Below are 25,538 nucleotides of genomic sequence, written 5' to 3'. Positions count from 1 at the left end.
ATGTCCTCACAGGTTTGAGTTGAGTATAAATAAGTTAGAATTTTGAGTAGATGAACCTGACGGTTTTTTATGAGTCTAAATAAAATATAAATAAGTTTTGAGTTAAATTCGTGTCAATCTGTATATCCATTTAATAAGTAGGTAATTTTTTAATCAACCTATATACATGAATTTGATCCGAATTGACTCACTTAATTATTTTCCTATTAATATAATTATATATTTAAATTATTTAACTCATATTTAACTCATTTTAAATTTATTTTTAAATAAATAAATCAATCGAGTTATAAACATATTAGTTAAGATATTAATTATATATACATATATAAAATATAACTGATTATTAGATAAAAGGATTTGATTATTAAAAAAGTTAAATGGGTTACATGTTATGTTATCTATTCAATAATTAAGTAGTGGTTGAGTTTATAATTTTAACATGATTATTATTTGTATCGGATTTGGATTGAGTTATATAATAGAATATCTTTTGTTTTATAAAAAAGTAAGAAGAGTTTTAAAAAATTATTATATAAAATAGATTTTTTAAAACTGTTTTGAAAACAGTTACTAAACTTCCATAACTTTCAAAATTTCAATTCAGCATAATTGTTAATATGATTTAATTTTTTTTATTGTTAAAATTCAAAATAATTTATGTAATTCCATTATTGTATCTGCAGTCCAATGCATCGATTAACTATTAACATATTTTATGCTTTATTTTTTAAAAAGGTTTGTCATTAACTACATACAAATTCGTTGAAAGAGAGAAGGAAGAAAAAAAGTACAAACAAGAACACAAGGATTAACTCAAAGGATTAAATAATATTTTATTTGATTAAAATGGATAAAATAATAAAATATTTAATTAAAATAATCAAATATATGACCCTATTATGTTACACTAATATTCATTTAAAAATAAAAATAAAAATTCAGTACCAATATTTTCATTTTTCAGTTCTAATGAATTCTAAAACGTGCGAAATAATTAAAATAATTTTTTAATACATTAATTAATCTATTTAATTTTAAAATAAAAGAAAATATGTTAGAAGGTCGAAGTCGGAGATGGGAATATTAATTTGAAACAAAGGAGTGATGTCTCGTCTTTGTCCCTCCCATCCCATGCTCTGTATTCACCAGTCTTTGTGTATATAAACCTGGAGGCCGTCTCATATATCCGATCTCTTCTCCTTCTCTTCCCCTCCACTTTTTCATTCTTCTTCCATAAAAATGGTGAAGTTCTCCAAGGAGCTCGAAGCTCAACTCATCCCAGAATGGAAAGACGCCTTCGTCAATTACTGGCAACTCAAGAAGAACATCAAGAAGATTAAGCTTTCCAGAATACCCAAACAGACCCAAGACATTGACACCAATTTCGGTCTCTCCATTCTCGATCCTATTCGCTCCCTCGTCAAGAAAATCCGCCATAAGTTTCCCAATCCCCATGACAAAGCGGACACAATTCAGGTATAAAAGTGTGAACATATTTTGATACGATTAATCTCCATTAACTTCAACCATTATAATTCGGACCGGAGATTAATGGGTTCGGATTCCGGTTGCTTTTATAGCTTCTCCGGCCGTTTTACAGAGTGGGTTTAGCTTATTCTTGATTTTCCGGCGAGTTCGAAACTTGAAACTTTTCTAAAAGTTGACGAAACTTGCAAAATTCATATTTTTCCAACCGAAAAATGAGGGAAATCCGGTTTTCGTAATTTGGGGAATGGAAAAATGCAAAATTGAGGTCATTTGCAGGCATAAGTTTCGGGTATCCGGTATTCTGATACCTAAACTGATATGCCGACACTCCCTCTTTTTTGGCTTCTTAAACTTACTCTCTCATCCTTTTCCGGTTCTTCTCACCAACCCCAAACTCTCTCTCTCTCTAGACTTGTGAATGACTTTTGAAACTTGGTTGATTTCACACTAAAAAAAAAGGGGAAAAAACAAAAGGGTTTTGTCTCTCTCTTTTTCTTTCTCTGAGTTTTCATGGCTTTTGAGGCCTGCCATCTTTTTGAGTTCCTCGCTGTCTCACGAAAGCAATGAAACGGTTGGTTTTGCACCTATGATCACGAAATCATCGTGAACATTTGGAAATAAAATACAACCACAACACGTAAAAATATCAATGACAGAGACGCTAAACAACAAGAAATCTGTTGGTGAATATGCAGGTGAGGAGCAACAAAGCCATAGAAGGAGGAGAGAAAGATGAAGACGAAGAAGAACAACAACATCATCATGGAAAGGAAGAAGAAGAAGAAGAAGACCAAGTCTCCGAATCTGATGAGCTGGTTCAGTTGTTCTCCGAAGAAGATGAGGTACCAAAAAACTCGATGAAAACATCAACAAAAATGGTTTTTTTTTGTAGATCAATTTTGAATCGTGGTGAACTCTCAGGTGAGGATGTTCTTTGAGAGGTTAGACGAAGAGCTTGACAAGGTGAACCAGTTCTACAGAACCAAAGAGACCGAGTTTCTTGAAAGAGGAGAGAACCTCAATAAGCAGCTGCAGAATCTGCTTGACCTCAAGCAGATTCTCACCGACCGCCGGCGCAAGAATTTTCAGTCCCGCTCCAACTCTGGCCATCTTTTTCGTTCCTGGTCATCTTCTGCCCGGAACTCCGACTTGTCAGGTGCCGGTGAGGGTTTTTTTAGTTATTACATCGAAAGTGTGGGGGTGTTATGGTAATTCATTCCAGATTTGACTGCATGGTCCTTTACGTGGTCTGCGACAAATTTACTCATTACTATTTGTCAACCCATATCTTCTGTTGCATGGTGTGGCTTCTAGAGTGCCATGTCCTTTCAAAAATATTAATATTAAAAATTTCAGCCAATTCTTAGATAATTATTTCTGGCGGAGTCAGTTTTCCACCAAGGGAAAAAAATGATTATTTTAGAAAATCCAAGAAAATTATCCAAGATGGAATGTAGAAAAAGAAAATCAGAGGTGAATTTCTTACTTGTGCAGAAAGTCCAACTGAATTCGAGGAAACTCCCGGACAAACCCCAGAGACAGATAGCGTTATTGCAGCATTAGAACGAAATGGGGTGAATTTCATTGGGTCTGAAGTACGATCCAAAACAAAAAATGGAAAACCAAAGATGTCCATGAGAATTGACATTCCAACCACAACACCTACTCGTTCCATTTCAGCCGTTACATCTATGCTTTGGGAGGATCTAGTAAACAACCCCAAAAAGGAAGGCGCCGGAGATTTCATTAATAGGAAGAAAATTCAGTGTGCTGAAAAAATGATCAGAGGGGCATTTGTGGAGCTCTACAGAGGCCTCGGTTTATTGAAAACTTACAGGTTTTTATTTTTATTAATTGGTGCACATGGTGCCTTGCAAGAGAATTTATTTATAGTTTCTACGCAAAAGATTTCTTTAAATTGGGTTCTGATCAGCACTCCATTTTTGGCAGCTCCCTGAATATGGTGGCTTTTATCAAGATACTCAAGAAATTCGATAAGGTAAGATTTGTGAAGCATTAGATCAAACATTTCGTATATTTGACCATCGGATGGTAATAGCCTCAACCCAATTCAATGGGACTCTACACCCTCAAGGGCCTCGTCCCCCACCCAAAGTGCCTAGGCCTAATTGTTTTCTAATTTCATATGTGTACTATACGTGAAGAGGTATTAATTAATGAGTTTAATGGCCTACTGTTTTCTTATGGGTGAGCAGGTGTCGAATCAACAGGCATCAGGAAATTATCTGAAATCAGTGAAGAGATCTCATTTCATTAGCTCCGATAAGGTACATAGCTTGGAAACCCTTTTATATTATATGCAGTATCTCTGATTTATATGTTGCATAAGTATTGTGTGGAAGACATAATTGTTGAGTATGAAGACACCTTTTCCCACTTTGAAAAACAGTTTCTTAGTTGTTTTCATTAGTCATATATATAATTTGTTGTTGTGATTGTGATGATAATTAAAGGTGGTTAGACTAATGGACGAAGTGGAGTCCATATTCACTAGGCACTTCGCCAACAATGACAGGAAGAAGGCAATGAAGTTCTTGAGACCCCAACATCACAGGGACTCACACATGGTCACCTTCTTTGTTGGTACCATCTCCCTCTTTTATCTCAATCCAAATTAATATTTCCTTTTCCATTCTACCTTACCTTCATCAAGCTTTTAACGTCAATTTTTTTCTTGTTTGTTTGTGTTTTGTTCCGTGCATGCAGGGTTGTTTACAGGTTGTTTTGTAAGTTTGTTCAGTGTGTACGCAATCTTAGCCCACCTAAGCGGTTTGTTCTCCCCTGGAACAGAGGCGGGTTATATGGAAACTGTTTACCCTGTTTTCAGGTGCATTTTTCACTCCTTTTTAAAGTTCATATTTGAATTGAATATGAAAAAGTAGGTTTTTTTTTTTCTGATGTACGATAGCTGAAGCTGTAAGTGTAATTGTGTGCAGCGCATTTGCATTGCTAAGCTTGCATTTGTTTATGTATGGATGCAACTTGTTCATGTGGAAGAGTACAAGGATCAACTACAATTTCATATTTGAATTCACACCCAGCACAGCCCTCAAGTACAGAGATGCATTCCTCATATGCACCTCCTTCATGACAGCAGTGGTTGGGGCCATGGTCGTTCACCTCCTCCTGCGTTCCAGTGGCTTTTCTCCAACCCAAGTTGACGCCATTCCTGGATTTCTTCTTTTGGTTAGTATTGGTCCAAAGATTCAGAAAAAGCAAGAGTCAATCCTTTATATCTTTGTGCTAACTGTCAATCCCATTTTCAGTTTGTCATCGGGCTGCTGATATGCCCATTTAACATCTTTTATCGTCCTACTCGCTATTGCTTTCTTCGGATCATTCGCAACATAGTCTGCTCTCCATTCTATAAGGTACATTTTATTTCTTCTCATTTCATACATTTATTTATATGTGGCTGAATTACTTCAACAGTGGCAATTAAAGCATAATTGATGACAACTTCTGTGCAGGTTTTGATGGTGGACTTTTTCATGGCTGACCAACTTACTAGCCAGGTAAACATTCTTAAGCCTAAAACTCAATTTCGTAATTGTGTTATAGGTACTGATTGTTTCTTCCTGTTTGTAGATTCCTCTGCTGAGGCACATGGAATCCACAGCCTGCTACTTCCTGGCTCGAAGTTTCAGAACGCATCGCTATGAGACCTGCAAATCTGGAAGGTTATACAGGGAGCTTGCTTATGTCATCTCCTTTGCACCATACTATTGGCGTGCCATGCAGGTAACCTTTGTGAATATAGTTGTTTTTATTTCCTTCATACCATTTCAAAGGAGTTTCTGTTTCTAATTTGTGTTTACTCTTGGTCCATATCATATATTTTCCTCAACACTTCCCCTACAATAACTTTATACTACTAGTCTAATTAACAAATGTTTTTTTGATGTAATTTCAAGTGTGCAAGACGATGGTTCGATGAGTGTGACCCCAAACATTTGGCTAACATGGGCAAGTATGTTTCGGCCATGGTAGCAGCTGGTGCCAGGATAACGTATGCTAACCAGAAAACCGAACTATGGTTGGTTGTGGTCCTGGTCACCTCTGTGTTGGCCACAGTTTATCAGTTGTATTGGGATTTTGTTCAGGACTGGAACCTTCTAAACCCCAAATCCAAGAACCCATGGCTCAGAGATGATCTGATTCTCAAAAACAAAAGCATCTACTATGTCTCCATTGTGAGTTGTCTTTCCTAAAGTGAAATTTAATGCTCTGTTAATTTTTTTATATTCTGAAAATGACAAGAAACTGGTCCTCAGGCCTTGAATCTGGTCCTGAGAGTTGCTTGGGTGGAGACAGTCACACGATTCAATGTTGGAATGTTGGAGTCCCGGATGCTAGACTTTTTCTTGGCTTCTCTTGAGGTTATCAGACGTGGGCACTGGAATTTCTACAGGTACTTTTGGTGTCACTTTAGCAGCTGTTTTGTATCCTGAAAATTAGGCTTCTGATACTGATAACCCATGAACCACAGGTTGGAGAATGAACATTTGAACAATGTTGGCAAGTTCAGGGCAGTGAACGCTGTTCCTCTACCATTCCGTGAGACCGATTCAGATGGTTGAGGGCATTGCTTAGACCATTGTACAGACGTCCCCTTACACCAAGGGGTACGCAATTTCCCACTAGCATTGACTCAAGGGATCCACATTGACAAAGTGTAGAGTCTCAACAATCAATCCTCATTCATGACAATCCAACCGAAGAAGTGAACCGCAAGGCTCCAAATTTATTGAACAACAAAGGGGGCGCTGAATAATATTTGATGCCCATTTCTAATTTGGATTCCATGATATCAATGTACCACCAATTTTTAGAATTTTCTTCCTTTTTCCACATTTTCTTCTAGGGCTTTGTTGTGTTGAGGAAAAGGGTTGATATTAATGAATTTTCAACTAGCTTGGCAGTTGGAAAATTGCTTTAGTAGGTTGGAGTATTTAGATCCAGTGACAAGGACTGGTCAATAATATGTTGTGGTTAATTTTGATTGTATATAGAGCTTGTCATTCATCTAAATGATATCAAGTTTATAGAATTAAGGAACCAGCCATTACTGACAACTCCCATTTTGAAATTGAACATTGCTGCCAAGCAATTTGTGAAATGATGCTTCTTGAAAACAATTTCTCCAGTCCTCAATTTCGAATGGCAAGAGGCCAACCCAGTATCCAAAATATTAATAAGGAAGGGTTATGGTACCTTGATCTACTACCAATCTGGTCCCCATTTTGAGTTTCTATGGTTGGTTTCTCATTCGAAACTCAATATATTTGGAATACTTCAATGGTCCATTTTTCAAAAGTTCAAATCATTGTTGTATGATCAGAGAAAATTATAGGACTTTGTAGCAAAAAATCTGCTGACATACTGCAAATGAAAACAGATGACAAAGAAAGAGACCATGAACCTTCTAATTATGGACTTGTGGCTGCAACTAACAATATGCTTGTTTGAGCCTCAACTTTTCAGGATCAACCAGTTTTCTTGTGATTGGGAAATCTCTCTTTATTTTGTCATATAACGTGTTTGCATCATGCATCCACTGAGGATACGTGCAGGAAAGAACAAGGAAGGAGGAAATATGCTTAAGAACAACACGAAAAAGCAACAACAAAGAGAAAAAGCCATAGGGTCCAAACAAAACTACAGAATCCATCATAACCCGAGTCAACACTGCAGATTGTTCACTTTTTCAATAACTCCATATTTGATTAAGTGGGCATAACCGTTTTTAGTGTCTTTTAGCCTTGTATATATATTCCCCACAAACTTGCTTGTTTAGTTTGCAATGTAGCTTTTTAAAGTTTCTCATATTTCATGCACTGCTGAGTTTTTTTTCCATCTCAACACGGTGTGGGCCTAGGATGAAACAAGAACCAACCTTATGGATATTTGCACCATCACTTTTCTCATGATGAAAGGGAAGGATTTAGATTGTGTCCAGAGCACATAAAATAATGAAAGAAGAAAAGAACGAAGAAGCTAGGCTTTTTAACTTTATTTTTCCACAATAAGCTCTAATCTATAGGCATACCAGAAACAATAAAAATCTTCTAAAACAGCCCCTGCCAAATATAGTAACATGTTAGCTAGAGAGAGCAAGTTGGATGGGTAAAATTGTTCCCTTTTTTTTGGCATGCATTTATAAAGGGAAAACAAATTTTGGAACTCATAGAAGGCTTACCATTGATTCAAGGCAGAAGAATAAATGCCAAAAGTCATTTAAGAAGCTTGACATAGAGGGCTTACCATAATCATATTAATCGGAGCTTTCTTTTGGAAATCATGGAGAAAATGGGCTTTAGGTAGACGTAGGTGGATGGCTGTTATCAACCACATTTTTGGTGAATGAGAATCCCATCAGTTTCTTCCAAAATTTCAAGGGCCTATTCAACTACCTTCATAAGCTTCATTAATTTCTCCCTTGCTAATCAATTTGTGGTAATGGGAAGCAATCTTTTAGGCAAGCTGACCGAATTTTTCTGTTGTATCAAAATATTTAACCTTTTTACGTAGCAATTCTGATAAAGAAAAACTAGAGAAAGAGTCACTACGACATTTGTAGTATTCTGGGTATCATCATCAATGACTGACTTATGAAAATTGTCAACACTAGAATAAATGAACTGCTTTCGTTTAAATCCTAAATGAAAAACAATATGAGAATAATGTGAAACTAATTAAAAGAAATTAAATTAATAACAAAATGGATATTGATTTTAAATTCGATTGATTCAAGTTTGGGGTTTTCCACAATCCAACTTAGGGTATAGAAATTAGAGAAAACAAGGGTCTTTTAAGTAATATGATCTTAGGGTTTTGGGATCCTTGGCCGCTTGCAATCAAGTTGAGTTCTATAACTCAAAATTGCATTTAAAACCTAATTTTTCCTTTTTAAAACATATTCCTAAAACTATTAAATGAATGAGATTGATTACCGGTTTAAGATTTGATTTTTTAACCATTCCTACTCCTTATAACGTTGTTTTGGGGCAAATAACGATAAGGAAGACGAGGATAATTAATGATCAAGAATTACCAAGAGTCACTAGTATCGGGTAATAACCTACCGTATCATTCCCTAAACTAACTTAATGATAGAATATAAAAAATTGATAAATTGTCACCCAACCAATAATTAATCTCATTGTTATAATAATTTACCCATCGTCCTTATAAGTTTCCTCGCCTTTAGGTTTTCATGCTTCAAGCCCCAAGTTGGCTCTTAGCCTCTCATGGGGGTGATGTTACATTCACAATCCATAATAAGGTAAAAATCCATAAATTGAATCAAAAGAACCTAAAACAATATATTTAATAAAGAAGAAAAAGAAAACAAACCAAAATTCTCGTCTTTTTCCACCTTCAATGTCAAACTCTCTAAAAAAAGATCAAAAATCCTCAAAACCTAGAACTAAGAGAGTTTATATAATATTATCAATTACCTAACATGTGACACACTCTCATTCACCACTTATTACAAAAAATTACCTAAAAATCAAAAAATAATAAAATGGTGATTTTTAGTCGTGTGGGGTCCACTTAGGGCGGATGGAGCGCCCTAGATGCAATTCCCAAGGTAGAGGAGGTGAAACATCAAAGTGGTAATGGGTGAATTCAAAATTGGTGTCATTTTGAAGTGGATTTTGAATTCGTAAGTTGAATTTCGAAATCATAAGTTGAATTTCGAAATCATTTCGAAATGATCCTTTAGCTTGGTGTAGTTGTCTTTAAATGACCATAACTTCTTCATTTCAGCTCCGATTTGTACACCGTTTGAAACCTTGGACTCCTGACTTCTCGAGATTCGAAACGATATATAGTATGTATAAACTAGATTCTAGAAAGTGCTCTAAATTTGTCCTCAAATTCAAAGTATATATTGCCATTAAATTTTTGAGTTTTAAATTTCCATGCAGCTGAATCTTGATTCATGCCTCATTTTCCATGTTTTCTTGCCTTCTTTCTTACTCCATAATGGTCATTTCTCATATTTCAAACTCATAATATCCTCTTTTTGTCTTTCCTTATGGTCCATGAGTCTTGACTCACTTATTTCATCATTTAGCCATTTCTTGATCTTTCAAAATCTAAAGTAAATTAACTTGCATCATTTTCTTCCCTTGAACCTGAGATAAGTCTCCAAAGTGCAAATTAAACTCATGGCTAGGGCCTTAGCATCGATTTAGGTCAAGTTTGGTGATTTGAATGTCCTTTGGTGCACAAATCATATCGAATATGTGCCATTAGAGCACATATTTTAGCTTCAATCACAAGCTTCATCATTCATATTTGTGTACTCCATGCATATTCTCCACTTTTCAATATTATTAGGAACAATAACCACTACATTTGCTAGCCACTTTGGGTATTGAGTTTCATGTATGAACCCAACTTCAAGTATTTTCACTTCTTAAGGGTGACTTCTTGTTGCTTCGAATGAAATTGATGTTTCTTTTGTCTCATGGGTCTACTCCCATGTTTGATGTTTAGTCAATATTTGACTATGGTGAGGTCGATCTTGGTTATATCATAATGTTGCTAAGTGAATACATGAGAGTTAGCTCGCAAGAAAGCAAGTAACATATCAACTTCATTCAAAGACTATTATGTGCCAAGTAATACCTATTTACATGGTTTTGAAGTAGACAAAGGGTAGAATTGCAACGACTGCTTGATGATGGGAAACTTTTGTTCATCAAATAGACGAGAGCCATATTGTAATTGTGATGATGGGGAACTCCTATTCATCAGGTGGATGAGAGCAATATTGTAATTTCTATTTGACCAACTTCTTGGCTTCCGCACCATTTTTGTTTTTCGTTGTTAACGTGATGTTGTAACAATGCCTAGACAATCTTTGATTTGCGTACACATTAAAGTTGATCCCAAAGGACAACAACCTAAAATATTACAAAGTCATAGTAACTCTATCTCTAGTTTTTCTTGGTTAGAATTACTTCACATTTAGGCTTTAGTATTCTAATTACTATAAAAATTTGCAATCAAGAAAATGATGTTGTTACCAGGGATCAACAATATTTAATTAGTTGTTTTTAATTTAAAAAATTAATTATTTGCTATTAGGTTAGATTACGTTTTTATTTTTTTTATTTTATATTTTCTTTTATTAGATTTCACATTTTTTGTATTGAGATTTTTGTTGAAGTCAAGTTGCTAAAGTTTAAAATTTGAGTGCTACACTAGAATATTGAAACAACACTTACTACTGCAATATTGGAACACCATTTGAGCTTGCACTACTTTATAAGACAATGAGAGATTACCTTAGTCCTAGGCTTATATTAGATTTTACATCAAGAATAAATCACCTAAATTTTGACCCTACTTAAGGGTATAAATCAACCATGAACTTATATCACAAGTTGTTTGGTAAATAGCTCATGGATCGAATCAATAAGTATTAAATATCTAGGTATGTCATTAATGGGTGACATATCACATAAAGGAGTGTGATGATTTATGAGTTACTCAAAATAGTGAAGTCAATGTTATAGCAAAAATTATGCACATTTCAAGTGTTTAACTATAAGAACCCTAAGTTCTGCAAATTATGTTTCTATGGAGTCATCATTGAGATATGGGATCTTAGTTATAATATGTTCGAGATTCTAGTTTTTAAGTGCGATTGGATGTACAAACAAGAGTGGCATCAAAGTGGATGAATTCGAGGTCACATTAGTTAACTTCAACAAGTTAAGCCACAAATCAAATCCTTTTATTTTAGCTTCTCAAGCTAAGAAAGTCTTCCATGTGCAAGAACAACTTAATCTCAAATGGTCAATTGATCTATTACCACTTCAAAAAGATTTTTTTGAAAATGAGGATGTCGATGATCTAACTAATGATTGCAGGGAGTACCATCCTTATGTTAATCCATCACCAAATGTTAAAACATTCGATGAAATGGATGAGTTTAGGTTCACATTGACAAACTTCAACAAGTTAGGCTACAAATCAGATCATTTTATTTTAGTTTCTCAAGCTAAGCAAACCTTTTATGTGCAAGACCAACTTAATCCCAAATGGTCAATTGTTATATCACCACATTAAAATGATTTTGTGGAAAAAGAAGGTGTTGCTAACCTAACTAAATGATTGTATAGACCACCATCTTGTTATCAATGCATTACCAAATGTTGAAACATTAGATGAAATAGATGTGCTCGATGCAATATGCATGTAAGAAAATTGTAGGGGATGATTATTAAACCTCAAATCACAAAAGATAGAAGTAAAAGAATCAAGCTTTTTGTTAAATGTAGTGGCCGAGGTGCACCTATGGGGAAGTATTTTATAGATCTAACAAATTACTTAGGTGTTTTGGCATGTACAATAGTTTCCTTTAGTTATAAAACATCACATGATGTGCCTAATGATTTAAAAGATAAATTGTGGGGTTGCTTTCAAGTATGTAATATTCACACGTCAATTAATATTTTTGTTACTTTAGTCATTCCCTACAACTTAAATGTATTAATAAATTTATTTCACCTTCTAAAATGCTTTTACTATTGATCCACATAGTACAAAGAATTTTATGATATCCCTTGGGATAAAGTTTAAGAATTTCAAGAATAAATTAATCACAAAGTGCATTCTTCTTTTTTGAAACTAGCTAGAGCTTTTAAAAGAATCACTGGCTATATATAGTTTCATTAAGACAACAGTTTGGCAAGAGCTTGATGTCACGGACTTAGTTTTTTCCTAAGCTCGTGCGACGATTAGACAAGTCAAGATCCGTGATCTTGCTAAGTTAGTCTTACTCCTGATACTTAGCTTACTAGGCTAAGATGCTCATGACTTGGAAGCTGTAGAAGGTGTAGTAGGCAACTCTTGAAGAATTGAAGCTTTTATTGCTCTCAAATGATGCTTTACAAGTGCTTTGAAAGCTCACTTGCTTGGTTAGGGAGTGATTTAGGTGGTTTTGGGTGATGTCTTGGCCAAACGAGGCCTTGACCTATTTATAGGCACCTTAGGAAGTATCTAGAATCTTGGAGGGTTCCTTACAAATCAAGAATAATCTAGAAACTCCTACACTAGTCTGTGTATAAGATGCCTTTGGAAGATTCTAGAATACCCCACACTATTCCAATGCTCTCCTAGCCAAGTGTAGAAATGCATGGACATCTCTAACCCTCTCTAGAAGCTTCCATACTCTTCCACTTTGTAGCTAAGTGTAGATGTCTCCAGGGGTCTCTAGAAACTTCCTACCTCCTATATAAGCCCATGTGGAGGGTCATTTGAAGCATCTTGTGACATTGAGGTTTCATGACAAGTTAATTTACTCCCATAAATTCTTTAACCACAATATTTAGTAATTTACTATTTATAGAAGGTAAGAAAAAATCAAAAAGTAAAATAAGCAAAGAACATATATAATCATTAGATTAGTAGAAAGGGGTATGCTTGGATGAAGTATGAAATGGTAAGTGACTGATAATATAATAATTTTACATTAAATGTTTGTTAAGGCTTTGTAGTAGTCTTCAAAATTGATATTGTCTAATGAATCTAACTTGTCAATGTGTAATAGATAAAGCAAAATGGATCCAAAGATTAACATGAGCATATTATGGAAGAAAGCTTGAGAGTAGAATGGATAATATGATGGCCTCAATTAACCCGTAGTTGATAGAATAGTAAGTAATGAAACTTTACGTAATTACTTAGATGACTATTTTAGTTTAATTTTAAGTTTTTGGTTTTTTTTTTATTACACAATAACACAATATTTGATCTACCATGTGTAGATATTGATAATAATTTTTTATAAGAATTAATGATTTTTATTTTCCTGTTATAGCATGAGTTCTTATAGAACTACTTTGAAAAAAAAATGGATAAAATACCATGATCCAAATGATATACTTACACAAGCATTGGGTACACCTGAATATTTTAGTCAAGTTAAGGGTAAGAGGGCAACATGCAATACATCAAAGCTATTGTCATTGTCCAACAAATCTCACTAATAATGAGATGAATGAGTTAAAAGAGAAAACAGTCATAATGAGGCACAAGATAGAGTCGAGACCCCAACAACACCTTCTCGCACCCCATTCTAATATTAACAACTCTAATATTTGATCTGAACTAAATCCGATTACGAATGTTATAGGAAAACAAATTGAAAATGTTGTTGTTGAGGTGACACCACCACAAAAAAAAAAAAAAAAAAAACCCACCTATTATGGTATACATTATTTATTATGTTAAGAAAATATAATACTATCATTAAATATACATATCCTTATAAATGAATTAGTGTATTTATTATCTTAATGATTTTTTTTTTTGTAGTCATAAAAATGCAATTTAATAGTGGGTAAAAAAGGAAACATTATTGCTATTAGGACCCTTATTGAAGATAGAGATTATAATCATGTGGTCACTTTAAATTATCCTTTTCAACTTAATGTCTCATTTTGTTTTCCAATTCTTGGACAAATGAATATTGTTAGGGAGACAATTGACTATCACATGCAATGACCAATTCATCTGGTGATATTTGGCTATGTGTTGGGAAACCCTAGATTGTTCTGTTCCCATGTCCTGAATTGTTAGGGTGCATAAGAATTTATCCTAGGCTCTCTAAATTTATTGCAATGAAAAACTTGGTATTCAAAAACAATATTGATACCATAGAAAACATAGATTTAGAGAATAATGTCACATACCTTTGATCTGAATGTTCCCAAATTGATTCCAATCGGTGTAAATATTCTAAAGTTGTAGTAGATCTCATAAACACCATAATCTTTTACTTGATAACTCTTCTTTGGCTCTAGGCATTAAGATGGTGGAGATCTCAAGGCTGGAAGTTAGGGTTCTCTTTTTGGATTGTAGAAAGAGAATGACAAAAGTTAGAAACTCCAACCCCTAAAAGGGTATTTATAAGCTTCCTACTAGGCTTAAGTGACTTGAGTCTACTATTGGCTTGGATCACATAATCTAACCCAAAAAAGTTGCTAATTTATTAATTAATCACATAAGGTTTCAATTAATCAATTAGTATAATCTAGAGATATTGTTCACTTACTCTTATGTAATCTTACGCGATTACCAAAATGCCCTTATGTACAAAAATGAACTAAAAACTCATCTAACCCTCATAAACTGTGTTATTAAGGAATATGAGCTCAAACGGGGACTACTGGGACCCATAGGACGTGTTGACTCCCTCAAAATTCAATTTTGAGGTTGACTTAACATCCCATTATAGAAAGTCAACTACACTCCAGTATCCTATGTATATTACATCGAAATACCAAGTGTTCAAGTCTATGACCTACCATCCACTATATATAATCCCCTTATGAATTGGTTGTCTATAGTTTAACAAGGTGAAAGTTCTCAGTCTTTCAAGACTACCTTTACAATCCTTGAGTCATAGATTTTCCTATTATGTGATCAAATGACATACTTGACCTCACTAAGGGCATATATCAAATTCTACAAAAGGAATTACTACGAGCCCATAGATTTCATGATCACACATCCTTAGGATCATTCAAGGGGACACACTATCTCAAAGTCCATGAGATATCATGATGTCTCTATTAAGAATGCTTATTGCTATAAACTTTCATTAATAATGATTCAATTCATAGGGAATATATGATCAACTTATGATCTCACTCGTAGGTCAAAACCACTACTAACTTTTGCACAAATTTAATAATCTTTCAAGGTTGAGAAACCATATGGTATAGCAGCTTGGTAAAGTTATGATGACTCGATAGTTTTATGTTATGACTCACCGTAGGTCTTGTCTAATATGTAATCATGCGCACTAGTGCACCCACCATGGGAACCTTATCCCGACTGCCAATGCTAGCAATCCCTCTAATTAGGAGGTGGTGTACTATAACCTCAAACGAATTGCCTAAGTCCACAAATTGACTATGAACAAATCATCTACTTGTAAGGAATTCATGACTTCAATCTTTTATGCAACTCATAATGCACCTCAATCATGTACAATGTAAGAGATGTTAGGTTAGAATACTTATAAAGTATTATGTATGGATTATGGATAGATAAAAGTGAACATGAAATATCATTAAAGGAATAGCGTATTCCAAAAATATTACATTATGTCTGCTTTTAAGGGTTCTAACTTAACAGTATGTATTTTTCTATGTCCTTTTATAAAGTTTTACTTTTCTCTTGCTTCATTATTTTCATAGGAATTAATGAAAAAGAAGAAGAAGAAAAGAGTTGTAAAAAGTTCCATGAAATCTAATCTTGACAACCCATAAGATATTTAAAAAAAATTGCTTTGCTAGTTTCACTTTTAATGAAGAATGGTAACATAATTGAGTTACACTTCCCCATAGAGTGTTTTGTGTAGAGTATGATATCATTTTAAGAATTGTCTACAAATTGCATCTCATTCTATATGTACGAGGATTTTACATTTACTTTCTTATATGTTTATTTGAAAATTTCAACATTTTTTCCTTATATATTGTGTTATGTTTCACTAGGAGCTTGTATAGAAAGTTAGTATTGTGATGAATGAGATGACGTATTACTTTTGCCAATCCTACAATAGTCTCCAAAGCTTGATCAAAATCATACCAAATTGAAAATAGAGCACAACTTATTATAGACATATTGATAAGATCATAGCAAGATGATTATATTTTTGTCCCGTTGTATTTCAATATATCAATGTTGTGGGAATTATGACTATAATATATTTTTCTTATTGGTTCTAACTTCAATGTTTATAATGTTAAAGTTTCATTAGGTTTGGATAGTTGTTGAACCCAAAAATGACATCATACCGCTTAGACCCACTAATGCAAGACCATGTGAAGATCTCAAGGAGATTATTACTAAGAAGTTTGTTCGTTTCTATACATAAATACAATTTACAAAATTCTAACAATAGTGTTTTGTTAATGTAGAGGACTTGTAATCTATGCACTTGAGAGAGAGAGAGAGAACAAAAAAAATAAAAATAAAAATAAAAACCATCTAAAAGGGAACTTGATTGGAGATTTGTGCCAGTGAGAGTGCTTCTAAACTCATTCATGATTAGGTAAATGATATTAATTTAAATGTTATAGTATTATATTTATGTTACTGTCCAAGACAAGAAGGTGTTATAAAATGTGAATACTTTGTCATGGGATATATGAAGGAAATTATTGATGATCCAACCCTTATTGCATCAAAGGTTTGTGTTTAATGAAAATTATGATTTTTTTATAAATAAAAAAAAAACTTGTATAAATAATTGATTAATAACAATTTGTGTTTTAACTTTTGATAGTTTAAAGGTCATCAAATATACTCCCAATGAGAGATTGATTAAACAAGATTTCAATGGATATCATTTGTAACTGAACTGATGCTCAATAATGCTATACTTTCAATAGGTATGTTAAGCTCTTTTCTTATATTTGTATTATCTATTTTTTGATAACTTGAAGAGACTTAAAAGAAGATAGTAAAATATTTTCATAAAATATGACTAATAAAGAAAAGAGTTATGAACATGATTATAATAAAATTAATTTTTTTCCAATTTTGTCTTATCAAAAGTAGTGCTTGGATTTATCATATTGATGCCTTGTAATTGACTTGAGTTTTGTTTTTGTCATTATCATACTATCCATGTTTTGTAAGACAATTCTTTTGTTGGTTGGTTGTTTTCTTTATGTTTAGAATTATTTTGTTAAAGGAATTTGTTTAGCGAATTTGTGGTTTTTGACTATTTAATCATTCTATACTTTGTGTTTTATGTGTTTTCTTCATAATACTCACTTCGGTATGATGCATATGTGAACTTTGAAGTAGGTCATTATTATGAAAGGATTAGATGAATGATCTATATCATTTTTCTTGTATATCTCTTTTGTAATTAAGATCTATCTCCTATAAATTTGATTGACCTTCTTAAATAAAATGTTATGTTGTCAAATAAGAAGAAAATGACAAAATTGATGGCTTTCTTCAAAATGGAAAATGAGAATTGATTTATCCATTCCGACTCTTTTAAATTGTATTATTGTTGTTATTACTAGAATTTGATGTAAACAACTTTTAGATTTTCCTTTTCCATTTTCTTTGCTAGATTGGACTTATCTTGAATTCAATATATGCTTAGAGCTAATGATGTATATAATCTTGAAGGGTAATAGGTTATATTAATTATATTTAAAAGTAATGTAAACTTTATTATGAAAATTTGTGAATAAAAATAATTGCAAGGTTTTCTAAATAATTGACAAATAAAACTTTAATTTGCATTTAAAATTTTTATATATAACGGATTGAAGATTATAACAAAAGTTTTGTCCTCATTTCAAAAAAGTTAGGGAGTTTGTTATTTCTTGCTTTTATATTATTTCCTTTATTACTGTTTTGAATTCCACTACTTCATTGATAAAAGAATTACATAGCAAATTCTTGGTGTCATTGAAAGTCATAGGTTTGGTTGTGCAGAGTAGATTGTTTATCCAACAAAATTATGGGCTACAAGAGATTTATTATATATAGATCAATGTTCAAATTTTTTTTCCTCACCATCACGTTATATTTTGTTAAATATAAAATATGAGTGATCTACCACAATGAATTAAAGTCCCCAATAGCATTATAACAAGAGCCCAATAGCATTTCAATAGATCCTAATAGCATTTTTTTATTTAAAATTAAAATTTTTATCATGATTTTTCATAGTCAATAACAAATACATAAAACACAAGTACATATGATCATTTTCAAAATAGTCATTGCATGATCATAATGATTGAGAAAAATATTTGGTGAGTATGAAAAATAATTATCAATGAATAACGATAATAGATTAAAATGAACATTATTAAAAAAAAAAAAAAAAAAAAAAAAGATGATCAAAATCATTACAAAATGATGACCGGAATAAATGATGAACAAATAAAATAATGAAGGTTAAAAATATACATCTTTGAAAAAGAAGATGACCGTAAAAAATAAACAAGATAACTCAAAGAAATTGTCAACGAGTGGCTCCCCAATTGATGAATCAATTGACAGAAAGATATCTCTTCTTAGAAAAATAATCTTTGACAAAGATGACTTGTTCCCTACCATTCTCCCTTTTTTATTTTTTTTATTTTTTATCTTGTAGTAGTGATTTGAACTTTGCTTGAGGCACCAATATTCACCAATAACCAGGTGATACATTTTTAATATGATGAAACATGTTCCTAGCATAAACAAAAACTTGCACATTCTTCACGAGCTTTTAGGGTTTTCCAGTAGAGTCATTGTGGCACCTTCTTAATATCATTAGCCTTACGGACTTTATTAGAAGTCACTTTGAGTTCCTTAATCCACCTCTCTACTCAATTTTATGTGTGCTTGTATGTGTGTTTTACTCAGACATGTAACTTACACAAGGGTTCCTCAACGTAAATATTATGCGTTCCATGCAAGCATGCTAAATTTAAAGGAACAGAGAGAGAAGGGGAAGGAGAGGACGAGAGAGAGGCTTTCTCATTTTATTTTTCTGTTATAAGTACAATCTATTGATTCTATGGAATCCTTAAAACCATAAAAACCCTTCTAAAAATCGAAAACATAATGACATTTTAGAACTAAACTTCCTTCTAGATATGAAAATAAAACACTAATTTTCTTTTTTTTCAATTAAAAGAACAGCTGATAACTCAGAATTACTGGAATCGATTGCCTTTACTGATCTGTTCAAAGAGTCTGCTATCTTCTTGGAGAGACAATAAGCCGTTGACTGGATAGTGATCATGGGATTGACACCTACAGCAGTTGGCAGAACGCTACCATCACAAACAAAGAGTCCTGCTGCTTCCCAACTCTCCCCATTCTCATCAACCGCACCTTCTTTCTCACTCTTTCCCATTCTACAACTCCCCATCTGGTGGGCAGTACCAGTTATTGTCCACTTATCTACAAATGATTGTGGCCCTTCTGCTGCAGAAACTGAATCCAAAAACTCCTCCAATTCCTTTTCATTGATCCCTTTACTTTTAAGTCTCTGGCCATCGCTTCGATAGGTACCCACCTCAACGGCTCCTGCTGCTATCAAAATTCTGAGCCCCTGCCGCACTCCTGCCCTCAGGTTTTCTTTGTCTATTGCACTTAGGTTATAGCTTATTCTTCCTTCGACCTTGACTTTTCCAGTCCCCTCATCCCTGACCATAGCAAACAAGTGAACAGTCCTCCCGTACCTCACCATCCTTTTCTTCATGTCGAGACCTGACTCCCAAGGACAAAGTGCAGCAAATGATCCCGGCCCCAAAGCAGGAGTCTCAATGATGGCTCTTACTTGGCAGTCCTCGGATACCACCTTATGCATGGACGTGATTATCCCACCCTCATAGGCTTTTCCCTCGAACTCTGAATTGGAATCTGGGAAGTATCCCCAAACCATTGCAACAGGATGGAGATGAAGGTTTTGGCCAATGTGCTGGTTTTTTAACCCACTAGAGATCATTAGTGGGGGTGTCAAGAGAGACCCACATGCTGAGATTGTTACTTTAGCCTCGATTTGAATCCTGTTTTTTATGTTGTTATTTAGTGTTTTTGCAATCACTCCCCGGCATTTCTTTCTTTTCACCCTTCCATACTTGTTCGTCTCCAATATGAATCTCTCAGCCTTGCATCCTGTTATGATCACGGCACCGCAAGCCACAGCATCAACCAGCCAGGTAGAATCAGTCCCTTTTTTATCTCCTGACCTGCAACCATAACCGCAAGAACCACAGTAATGCTTTTCGGAGGAGTTTCGTGGCACCAGATCGACTTTAAGACCAAGGTTTTCACACCCTTTCCGGAGGACTTGATTTTGGAATCCCTCCTCAGCACAGGTCTCTGTAACCCCAATCCTCTCACACACAGCATCCATGGCAGAAAAATACTGAGAACTCCCAAACAGTGGAAGCTTGTGGTCTTCAGCCCATTCCTGGAGAACAGACTTGGGTGTTTTGATGGATGCCGACCAGTTAATAGCAGAGCCACCTCCCACTGTTGAACCTGCCAGGATCATCATCTTCCCATCGACAGTTGGAAGGATTCCTCCTGATTCAAATAGTTGATTCATGGAGGGACCTTCCAAAGAAGAATAATCAGTAGCAGTAAAGTAGTTCCCTTTCTCAAGCACAACAACCTTGTGACCAGAACTCGCCAGGACAGCAGCTGCAACACCTCCACCACAACCTGACCCAACAACCACCACATCACATTTGATTTTGTAGAGTTTCTGTTCAGGGTCTTCCACTACTTTCAGACCTTTCTGATTAAGGGACTGAACAAGGGTTGATTCAGTTTCTTGCATGGTTTCTACCATTCCCTTCTGAAGCGGCCTCTCTTTTGGGACTTTTGACCGGTTCCCATCAGTGTCAGTATGATATCCAATGGCTTCCCATGCTGCATTTTCTGAATTTTCATCAGCCTGCAAAAAATGTGGGCATTGAAAATTTTGCAACGTGTCTACATCTATAGAAGATGAATGAAAAGAGAACAGGATCAGCTAAAAGGTAAAACAATGAAGAAAGTACTGTAATAACAACTTTACAAGCAGTAGTCACTTTGAATTGTACCTGTGAGGTAGCAGTTGGAATTAAGACCCTAAAGACTCCAACAACTACCATATCCTGTATGGTGGATTGTGGTCCATGCTTGGCTTGTGTTGCCTTTTGAAAAAAAACAAATTGAAGGTATTTTTTTTTGTATACTACATGTAAAATAAAAAATGAGTTGAGAAAATTATTTTCTTTTCCTTTGAAATTAAATAGAGCGTTAGTAAAAATAAAGTGATGACAAATTGAAAAGTTAGTTTGAAGAAAAGGAAAGAGGATTTCAGTCATAGAAAGGACAAATTACTATTTACTTCTTACAAATTTGTAATTTTTCAGGACAAATTGGTTTCTCTACGTGGAACCATTTTTATCATCTCTACGAGGCTTGTGGTATGAAGTACTTGAGATCTTTGGTTCCCGTATTATTCTTTCAGCCATGCATTTTTTCCTGCTCCAGCTGGACTAGCAGAAGAGGACCGTGTTTCACACTGCATTTAATAACTAGGAGAATCCATACCACATATATATAGACCCTCCATGCTTCATTCATAGATATTATGTCCTACCATGGAAAGGTAACTTTTAAAATTTTTAAACTCTCATGACGAATATGGTTAAGGTGATGTCATATAAATACATCTTCATATCTTATGATTTTATACTCTAATCTCATTATTCTTGTATCTTGATCTCAGTTATTTGTGTTCTAGTTTGGATTTCACCAGCCATGTAGATTCAACAATCTAGATAGAATTAGTCGGTACTGATTAGGTATCCTGGCATTTTCCTAAAGTTTAGGATTTTCAAGCTATGGCTTTGAATTTGGGTGGTTCTCTCACCCATTGGATAACCTGTCTTTCTTTCTTTCTTTTCCTAATATAAATCTTGGTTGTAGTTGAACCTTCTCATGAAATATAGATCCAAATACTACTTCCCCGTCAACAAATTTTCGTAACTACACCCCCAAGAACACCAGTGGAGCCAAAAAGTAAGAATTGAACCTCCTAAAAGGCCGGGGGACTGAGAGATATGTAGTGAGAAATAATACCAGAGTGAAGAAAACGTATAAGCACAAGAATTTGATATAAACGAATGCAAGTCTGATGGGTGTTAGCAGCCGATGTCTGAACCATCTCTGGAGGATCTTCTCTCTCTTCTCCAAGGAGATACTTGAGAAGTTGTTAATGAAGGGCCACTTGTCAGAGAAAGAAAGAGATCCACAAAGCAACAATGTCCCCAATCTGGTGGAGAGAATTATTAAAACTACTCTCACCAGGATCACAGCTTCTATTAAGGCCCTCTTCACAAAAAGCTCTGCACCCTGTTCTCATTCCCCCACACAGAAAAACAAAAACAAAACAAAAAGAGTGAGTAATAATTAAGCATGTGAATCACATACTGACACACACATCTGTAATTGCAGAGAGTGGTTTGAGACTTTGAGTAGCTATTACCTCATCAGGTATTGGATGCTGAGACCCAGAAGCTTGATAGAAGGATTGGACAGCCTTGCTTGGTTGGCCCTCTATGGAATTCAATGGTAAAGGAGGTAAGAGAACCTCACAGATGCTAGCCAGAGATTGCATCTCAGCTGAAGAAAACCCATGAGTATATTTGCCCTCTCTTCTCCCACCCCTCAGCAGAGGATGGCATTCTCTTCTCATTTTCTTTATCTCTCTCTCAACTCAACTCAACTCAACTCTAATTTATTTTACTATATCCCTCCATTGACTATTTATAGAAGAAAACTGAGGGAGATACCACAGTTCATATTTGAAAATGAAAGCAAACCATACAAAAATGATGCCAACTGCAATGCTCCCCTAATCTTCTTTTCTTTTTATTTTCATTTGTTGACTTTGTGATATATATATATATAGATATATATATATATATTAGAAAAGCATGCCTTCCTCTCATCCAAACCAAAATTTTGATCTGCCCACTTTCTTACGTCATTCTTTGATCATTGTATGCATGCTAGAAAGAGCTAGATTTTGCTATATAGTTTAGTCATATGATGTCTAAATTTTATTAATGGTCAATCTTGACGGTGGCTTCATGCACTTGACCCCCACCGACACCATCTGTAGCCGTATGAGCTCTCCAAGTGACTCAAGCTTGACTGCTTGAGGTCAAGAGGTAAAATATAAAAAAAAAATGTTGTCCCCTAATCCTAATAAATACCACTCAAATGGGCGACTATAATGACCTATTCTCTTTGATAGGGATATTGTTCCGCCTAATGATCCTTAGTTTAAAGCCGTCGACATGATTAAAAAGAGTTTACTAATGAAGTGCAAGAAATTCTTTTTTCACGTTCGATGTGGGATATGATAATATAAGTTTATAACCATAGCTTATATGGTGTGTTTGTTTGTTGAGACAGATTTATTTGGGTGCGGTTAAGTTTGATCTGTTTGTTTAATTGCTTTGGCAGCCCTTGGGGTGAGAAGCTTCTGTATCCTGTTGCAGTAAACTTTGCCTTTCACGCTCAACATATGTGTTGCCAGAATCAGTCAACCATACGTTTCTGTGATCAGGAGTCTGAGGTGATATACCTATAGAGCATGCAATATCCTTATGACTTTTGCCGACTAACTTCACGTTCCCCTGAGACTCTCCTCTTTTCTTTTGACTTGAACTGCAGTCTGCACAAACCACCACAGTTGATTTTTCCATATTTTGTTTTGAATCAAAATGCAGGATGTGGAAACTAAGCTTCTCTGTGCGATGGTCTTTTCCTGGGACGAGTGTGGGCATGTGGCATTTGTTTCTAATTGGTGACATTTCAACTAACATAAAATTAATGGATTGAGAAAGCAGCAAGCAACTGGATCACACTTTAAGGGCACTTTTAATTAATGAATGGGGGCCAAGAGCAGAAACCCTTTGGCCTACTTGATTTGTCATATACGCTGGCATGAAGAGGTCCCATCCTTCGAAGGAATCGATGCTAGTGTCTAATGAGTAATGACTATTGAACTGATTTGAATAACAGCTTTTTAAGGGTGAGCTGGAGTCATATTCCAAAAGTCTTTTGTTTTTGCCCACATTCATTAATTTACTTTTCTCACAAATTAAGTTAAATTTAAATTAAGTTAACAAATTAAATTATTTATTAACCAATTAAGTTGAATTTAAATTAAATTATTTTTAAGTTATTGAGTTAAAACTTATTATTTAATTATTCTTTTAAATATTTTCAATGTTAAATTCTAATTTGAAAATAATTATCTCAATTTATTTTTTATAAAAATAATACAAAGTTCTTAAATTATTTTTTTATATTTTTAATCATAGCTCAAGATATTATTAAAAAATAATTAAAAACAACTAAATTTGTTTAATATTTTGAAAGGTGGGCTCGGATGGAGCCAGCTAATTACGCAAGCAAAGTGGCAGATTCTCTGAGTAGTGAAGACATTAATGAACGGACGATCGTTGGCTTCAAAACCTCTCACCAATTTTTGAATGCCCTTAAATTGTGTTATCGTGTTTACTTATTTATTTTTGTCTTCTTCGCCTCTACCCCAATGTTTATACGTAGAAAGAAATTATATAAATATTCAACATACTTTTTTCTTCTTCTTTTTTTAATTTATTCTGGTCAATGAGTCAAACTCATGGATGTTATTCTAAAGAGGATTTGGGCAGACGACTCTGTCATTTCCTCTTTTTAATGCCTATCCAACTAGACATCATCCAAATGCCTACAAATCAAAGGTAAAAGAAAAAACAATCATAAATAATTAGTCATTTGAAGTTTTTTTTTTAAAATTTTTAATTTAGGTTGTGTTTGGTTTCAAAAATTTTGAGAAAAAATATGAAAAAAAGAAAATAAAGAGAAGAAGCGGAAGAAAATAAAAAATAAATTTAAAATCAATATATTATATTTATATATTATTTTAAACTCATTTTATCAGTTTTAACTTTTTTATTTAAAATCATTTTATAAAATTTTAATTATTTTTCAGATAATTAAATATGAGAAAATCATTTTTCATACTATTTTTTTTTTCTTTTCTTAATATTTTCTATGAACCAAATATAACCCGAAGGTTTTAAGTTTTTTTAGGATATGTTTAATTTTATTTTTTTTCTTTTACCCTTTTTAAAAAAATTTAAAACATTATCATCAAAATTTTAGAATAAAAAAAGGTGCTTTTATTTTTAAAATGAAAATAAGGGTTTTTTTTTTTATTTTTCCTTTTTTACATTATTTTAGGGGTTAAGGATAAAAATCGAACCGAGCTTCTATTGCAGCTTTTATAGCATAGTCTTTCCTCTTTTTTCTAATCTCAAATATCTATATATGTTTCCAATAGTCTCTCTGATGTAGGAACTACTAAGGAGTTGTATTCCCATAGGCTATGTTTGGTTCCCGGAAAGTACAAAGGAAAGAAAAAAAAATGCTAAGGAAAATGATTTTCT

The 25,538-nt window shown here is 33.9% G+C and overlaps 2 protein-coding genes across 3 annotated transcripts; one reads left to right on the top strand and one right to left on the bottom strand.

Moving 5' to 3' along the window:
- Positions 1–1,134: 1,134 nt before the first annotated feature.
- LOC117913930 (phosphate transporter PHO1) lies at positions 1,135–6,562 on the top strand. Of its 2 annotated transcripts, none has more exons than XM_034829054.1 (15): positions 1,135–1,479; positions 2,187–2,333; positions 2,413–2,647; positions 2,986–3,328; positions 3,442–3,490; positions 3,708–3,779; positions 3,966–4,095; positions 4,219–4,339; positions 4,449–4,698; positions 4,779–4,883; positions 4,983–5,027; positions 5,101–5,253; positions 5,427–5,705; positions 5,787–5,923; positions 6,002–6,562. In XM_034829054.1, exons 1-15 carry the CDS (start codon positions 1,243–1,245, stop codon positions 6,090–6,092), a joined length of 2,394 nt encoding a protein of 797 aa, XP_034684945.1. In that variant the 5' UTR covers positions 1,135–1,242; the 3' UTR covers positions 6,093–6,562. The 2 variants fall into 2 exon arrangements, with proteins under 2 accessions (XP_034684945.1, XP_034684944.1); XM_034829053.1 differs by having other exon boundaries at positions 1,136–1,479; positions 2,413–2,653.
- Positions 6,563–19,016: 12,454 nt separating this feature from the next.
- On the bottom strand, positions 19,017–22,912 carry LOC117913939 (long-chain-alcohol oxidase FAO1). Its single transcript, XM_034829072.1, has 3 exons — positions 22,559–22,912; positions 22,153–22,425; positions 19,017–20,977 (listed from the first exon to the last, which is right to left on the bottom strand). Exons 1-3 carry the CDS (start codon positions 22,766–22,768, stop codon positions 19,178–19,180), a joined length of 2,283 nt encoding a protein of 760 aa, XP_034684963.1. The 5' UTR covers positions 22,769–22,912; the 3' UTR covers positions 19,017–19,177.
- Between the last annotated feature and the right edge of the window lie 2,626 nt (positions 22,913–25,538).

Source organism: Vitis riparia, chromosome 5, assembly GCF_004353265.1.
Source record: "Vitis riparia cultivar Riparia Gloire de Montpellier isolate 1030 chromosome 5, EGFV_Vit.rip_1.0, whole genome shotgun sequence".
NCBI lineage: Eukaryota > Viridiplantae > Streptophyta > Magnoliopsida > Vitales > Vitaceae > Vitis > Vitis riparia.
Note: the sequence above shows the minus strand (reverse complement) of the source record. Positions and strands in the feature narration are given on the sequence as shown.

What these genes read in the sequence shown, in the direction of transcription:
- LOC117913930 (XM_034829053.1), top strand. Translation starts at nt 1,243, where the DNA reads ATGGTGAAGTTCTCCAAGGAGCTCGAAGCTCAACTCATCCCAGAATGG. An exon ending in TGTTCTCCGAAGAAGATGAG is followed by an intron (nt 2,334 to 2,412) that starts GTACCAAAAAAC and finishes GTGAACTCTCAG; the next exon opens with GTGAGGATGTTCTTTGAGAG. An exon ending in GCATCTACTATGTCTCCATT is followed by an intron (nt 5,706 to 5,786) that starts GTGAGTTGTCTT and finishes ACTGGTCCTCAG; the next exon opens with GCCTTGAATCTGGTCCTGAG.
- LOC117913939 (XM_034829072.1), bottom strand. Translation starts at nt 22,768, where the DNA reads ATGAGAAGAGAATGCCATCCTCTGCTGAGGGGTGGGAGAAGAGAGGGC. An exon ending in AGCATCCAATACCTGATGAG is followed by an intron (nt 22,426 to 22,558) that starts GTAATAGCTACT and finishes GAATGAGAACAG; the next exon opens with GGTGCAGAGCTTTTTGTGAA. An exon ending in TATACGTTTTCTTCACTCTG is followed by an intron (nt 20,978 to 22,152) that starts GTATTATTTCTC and finishes CATTTTTTGCAG; the next exon opens with GCTGATGAAAATTCAGAAAA.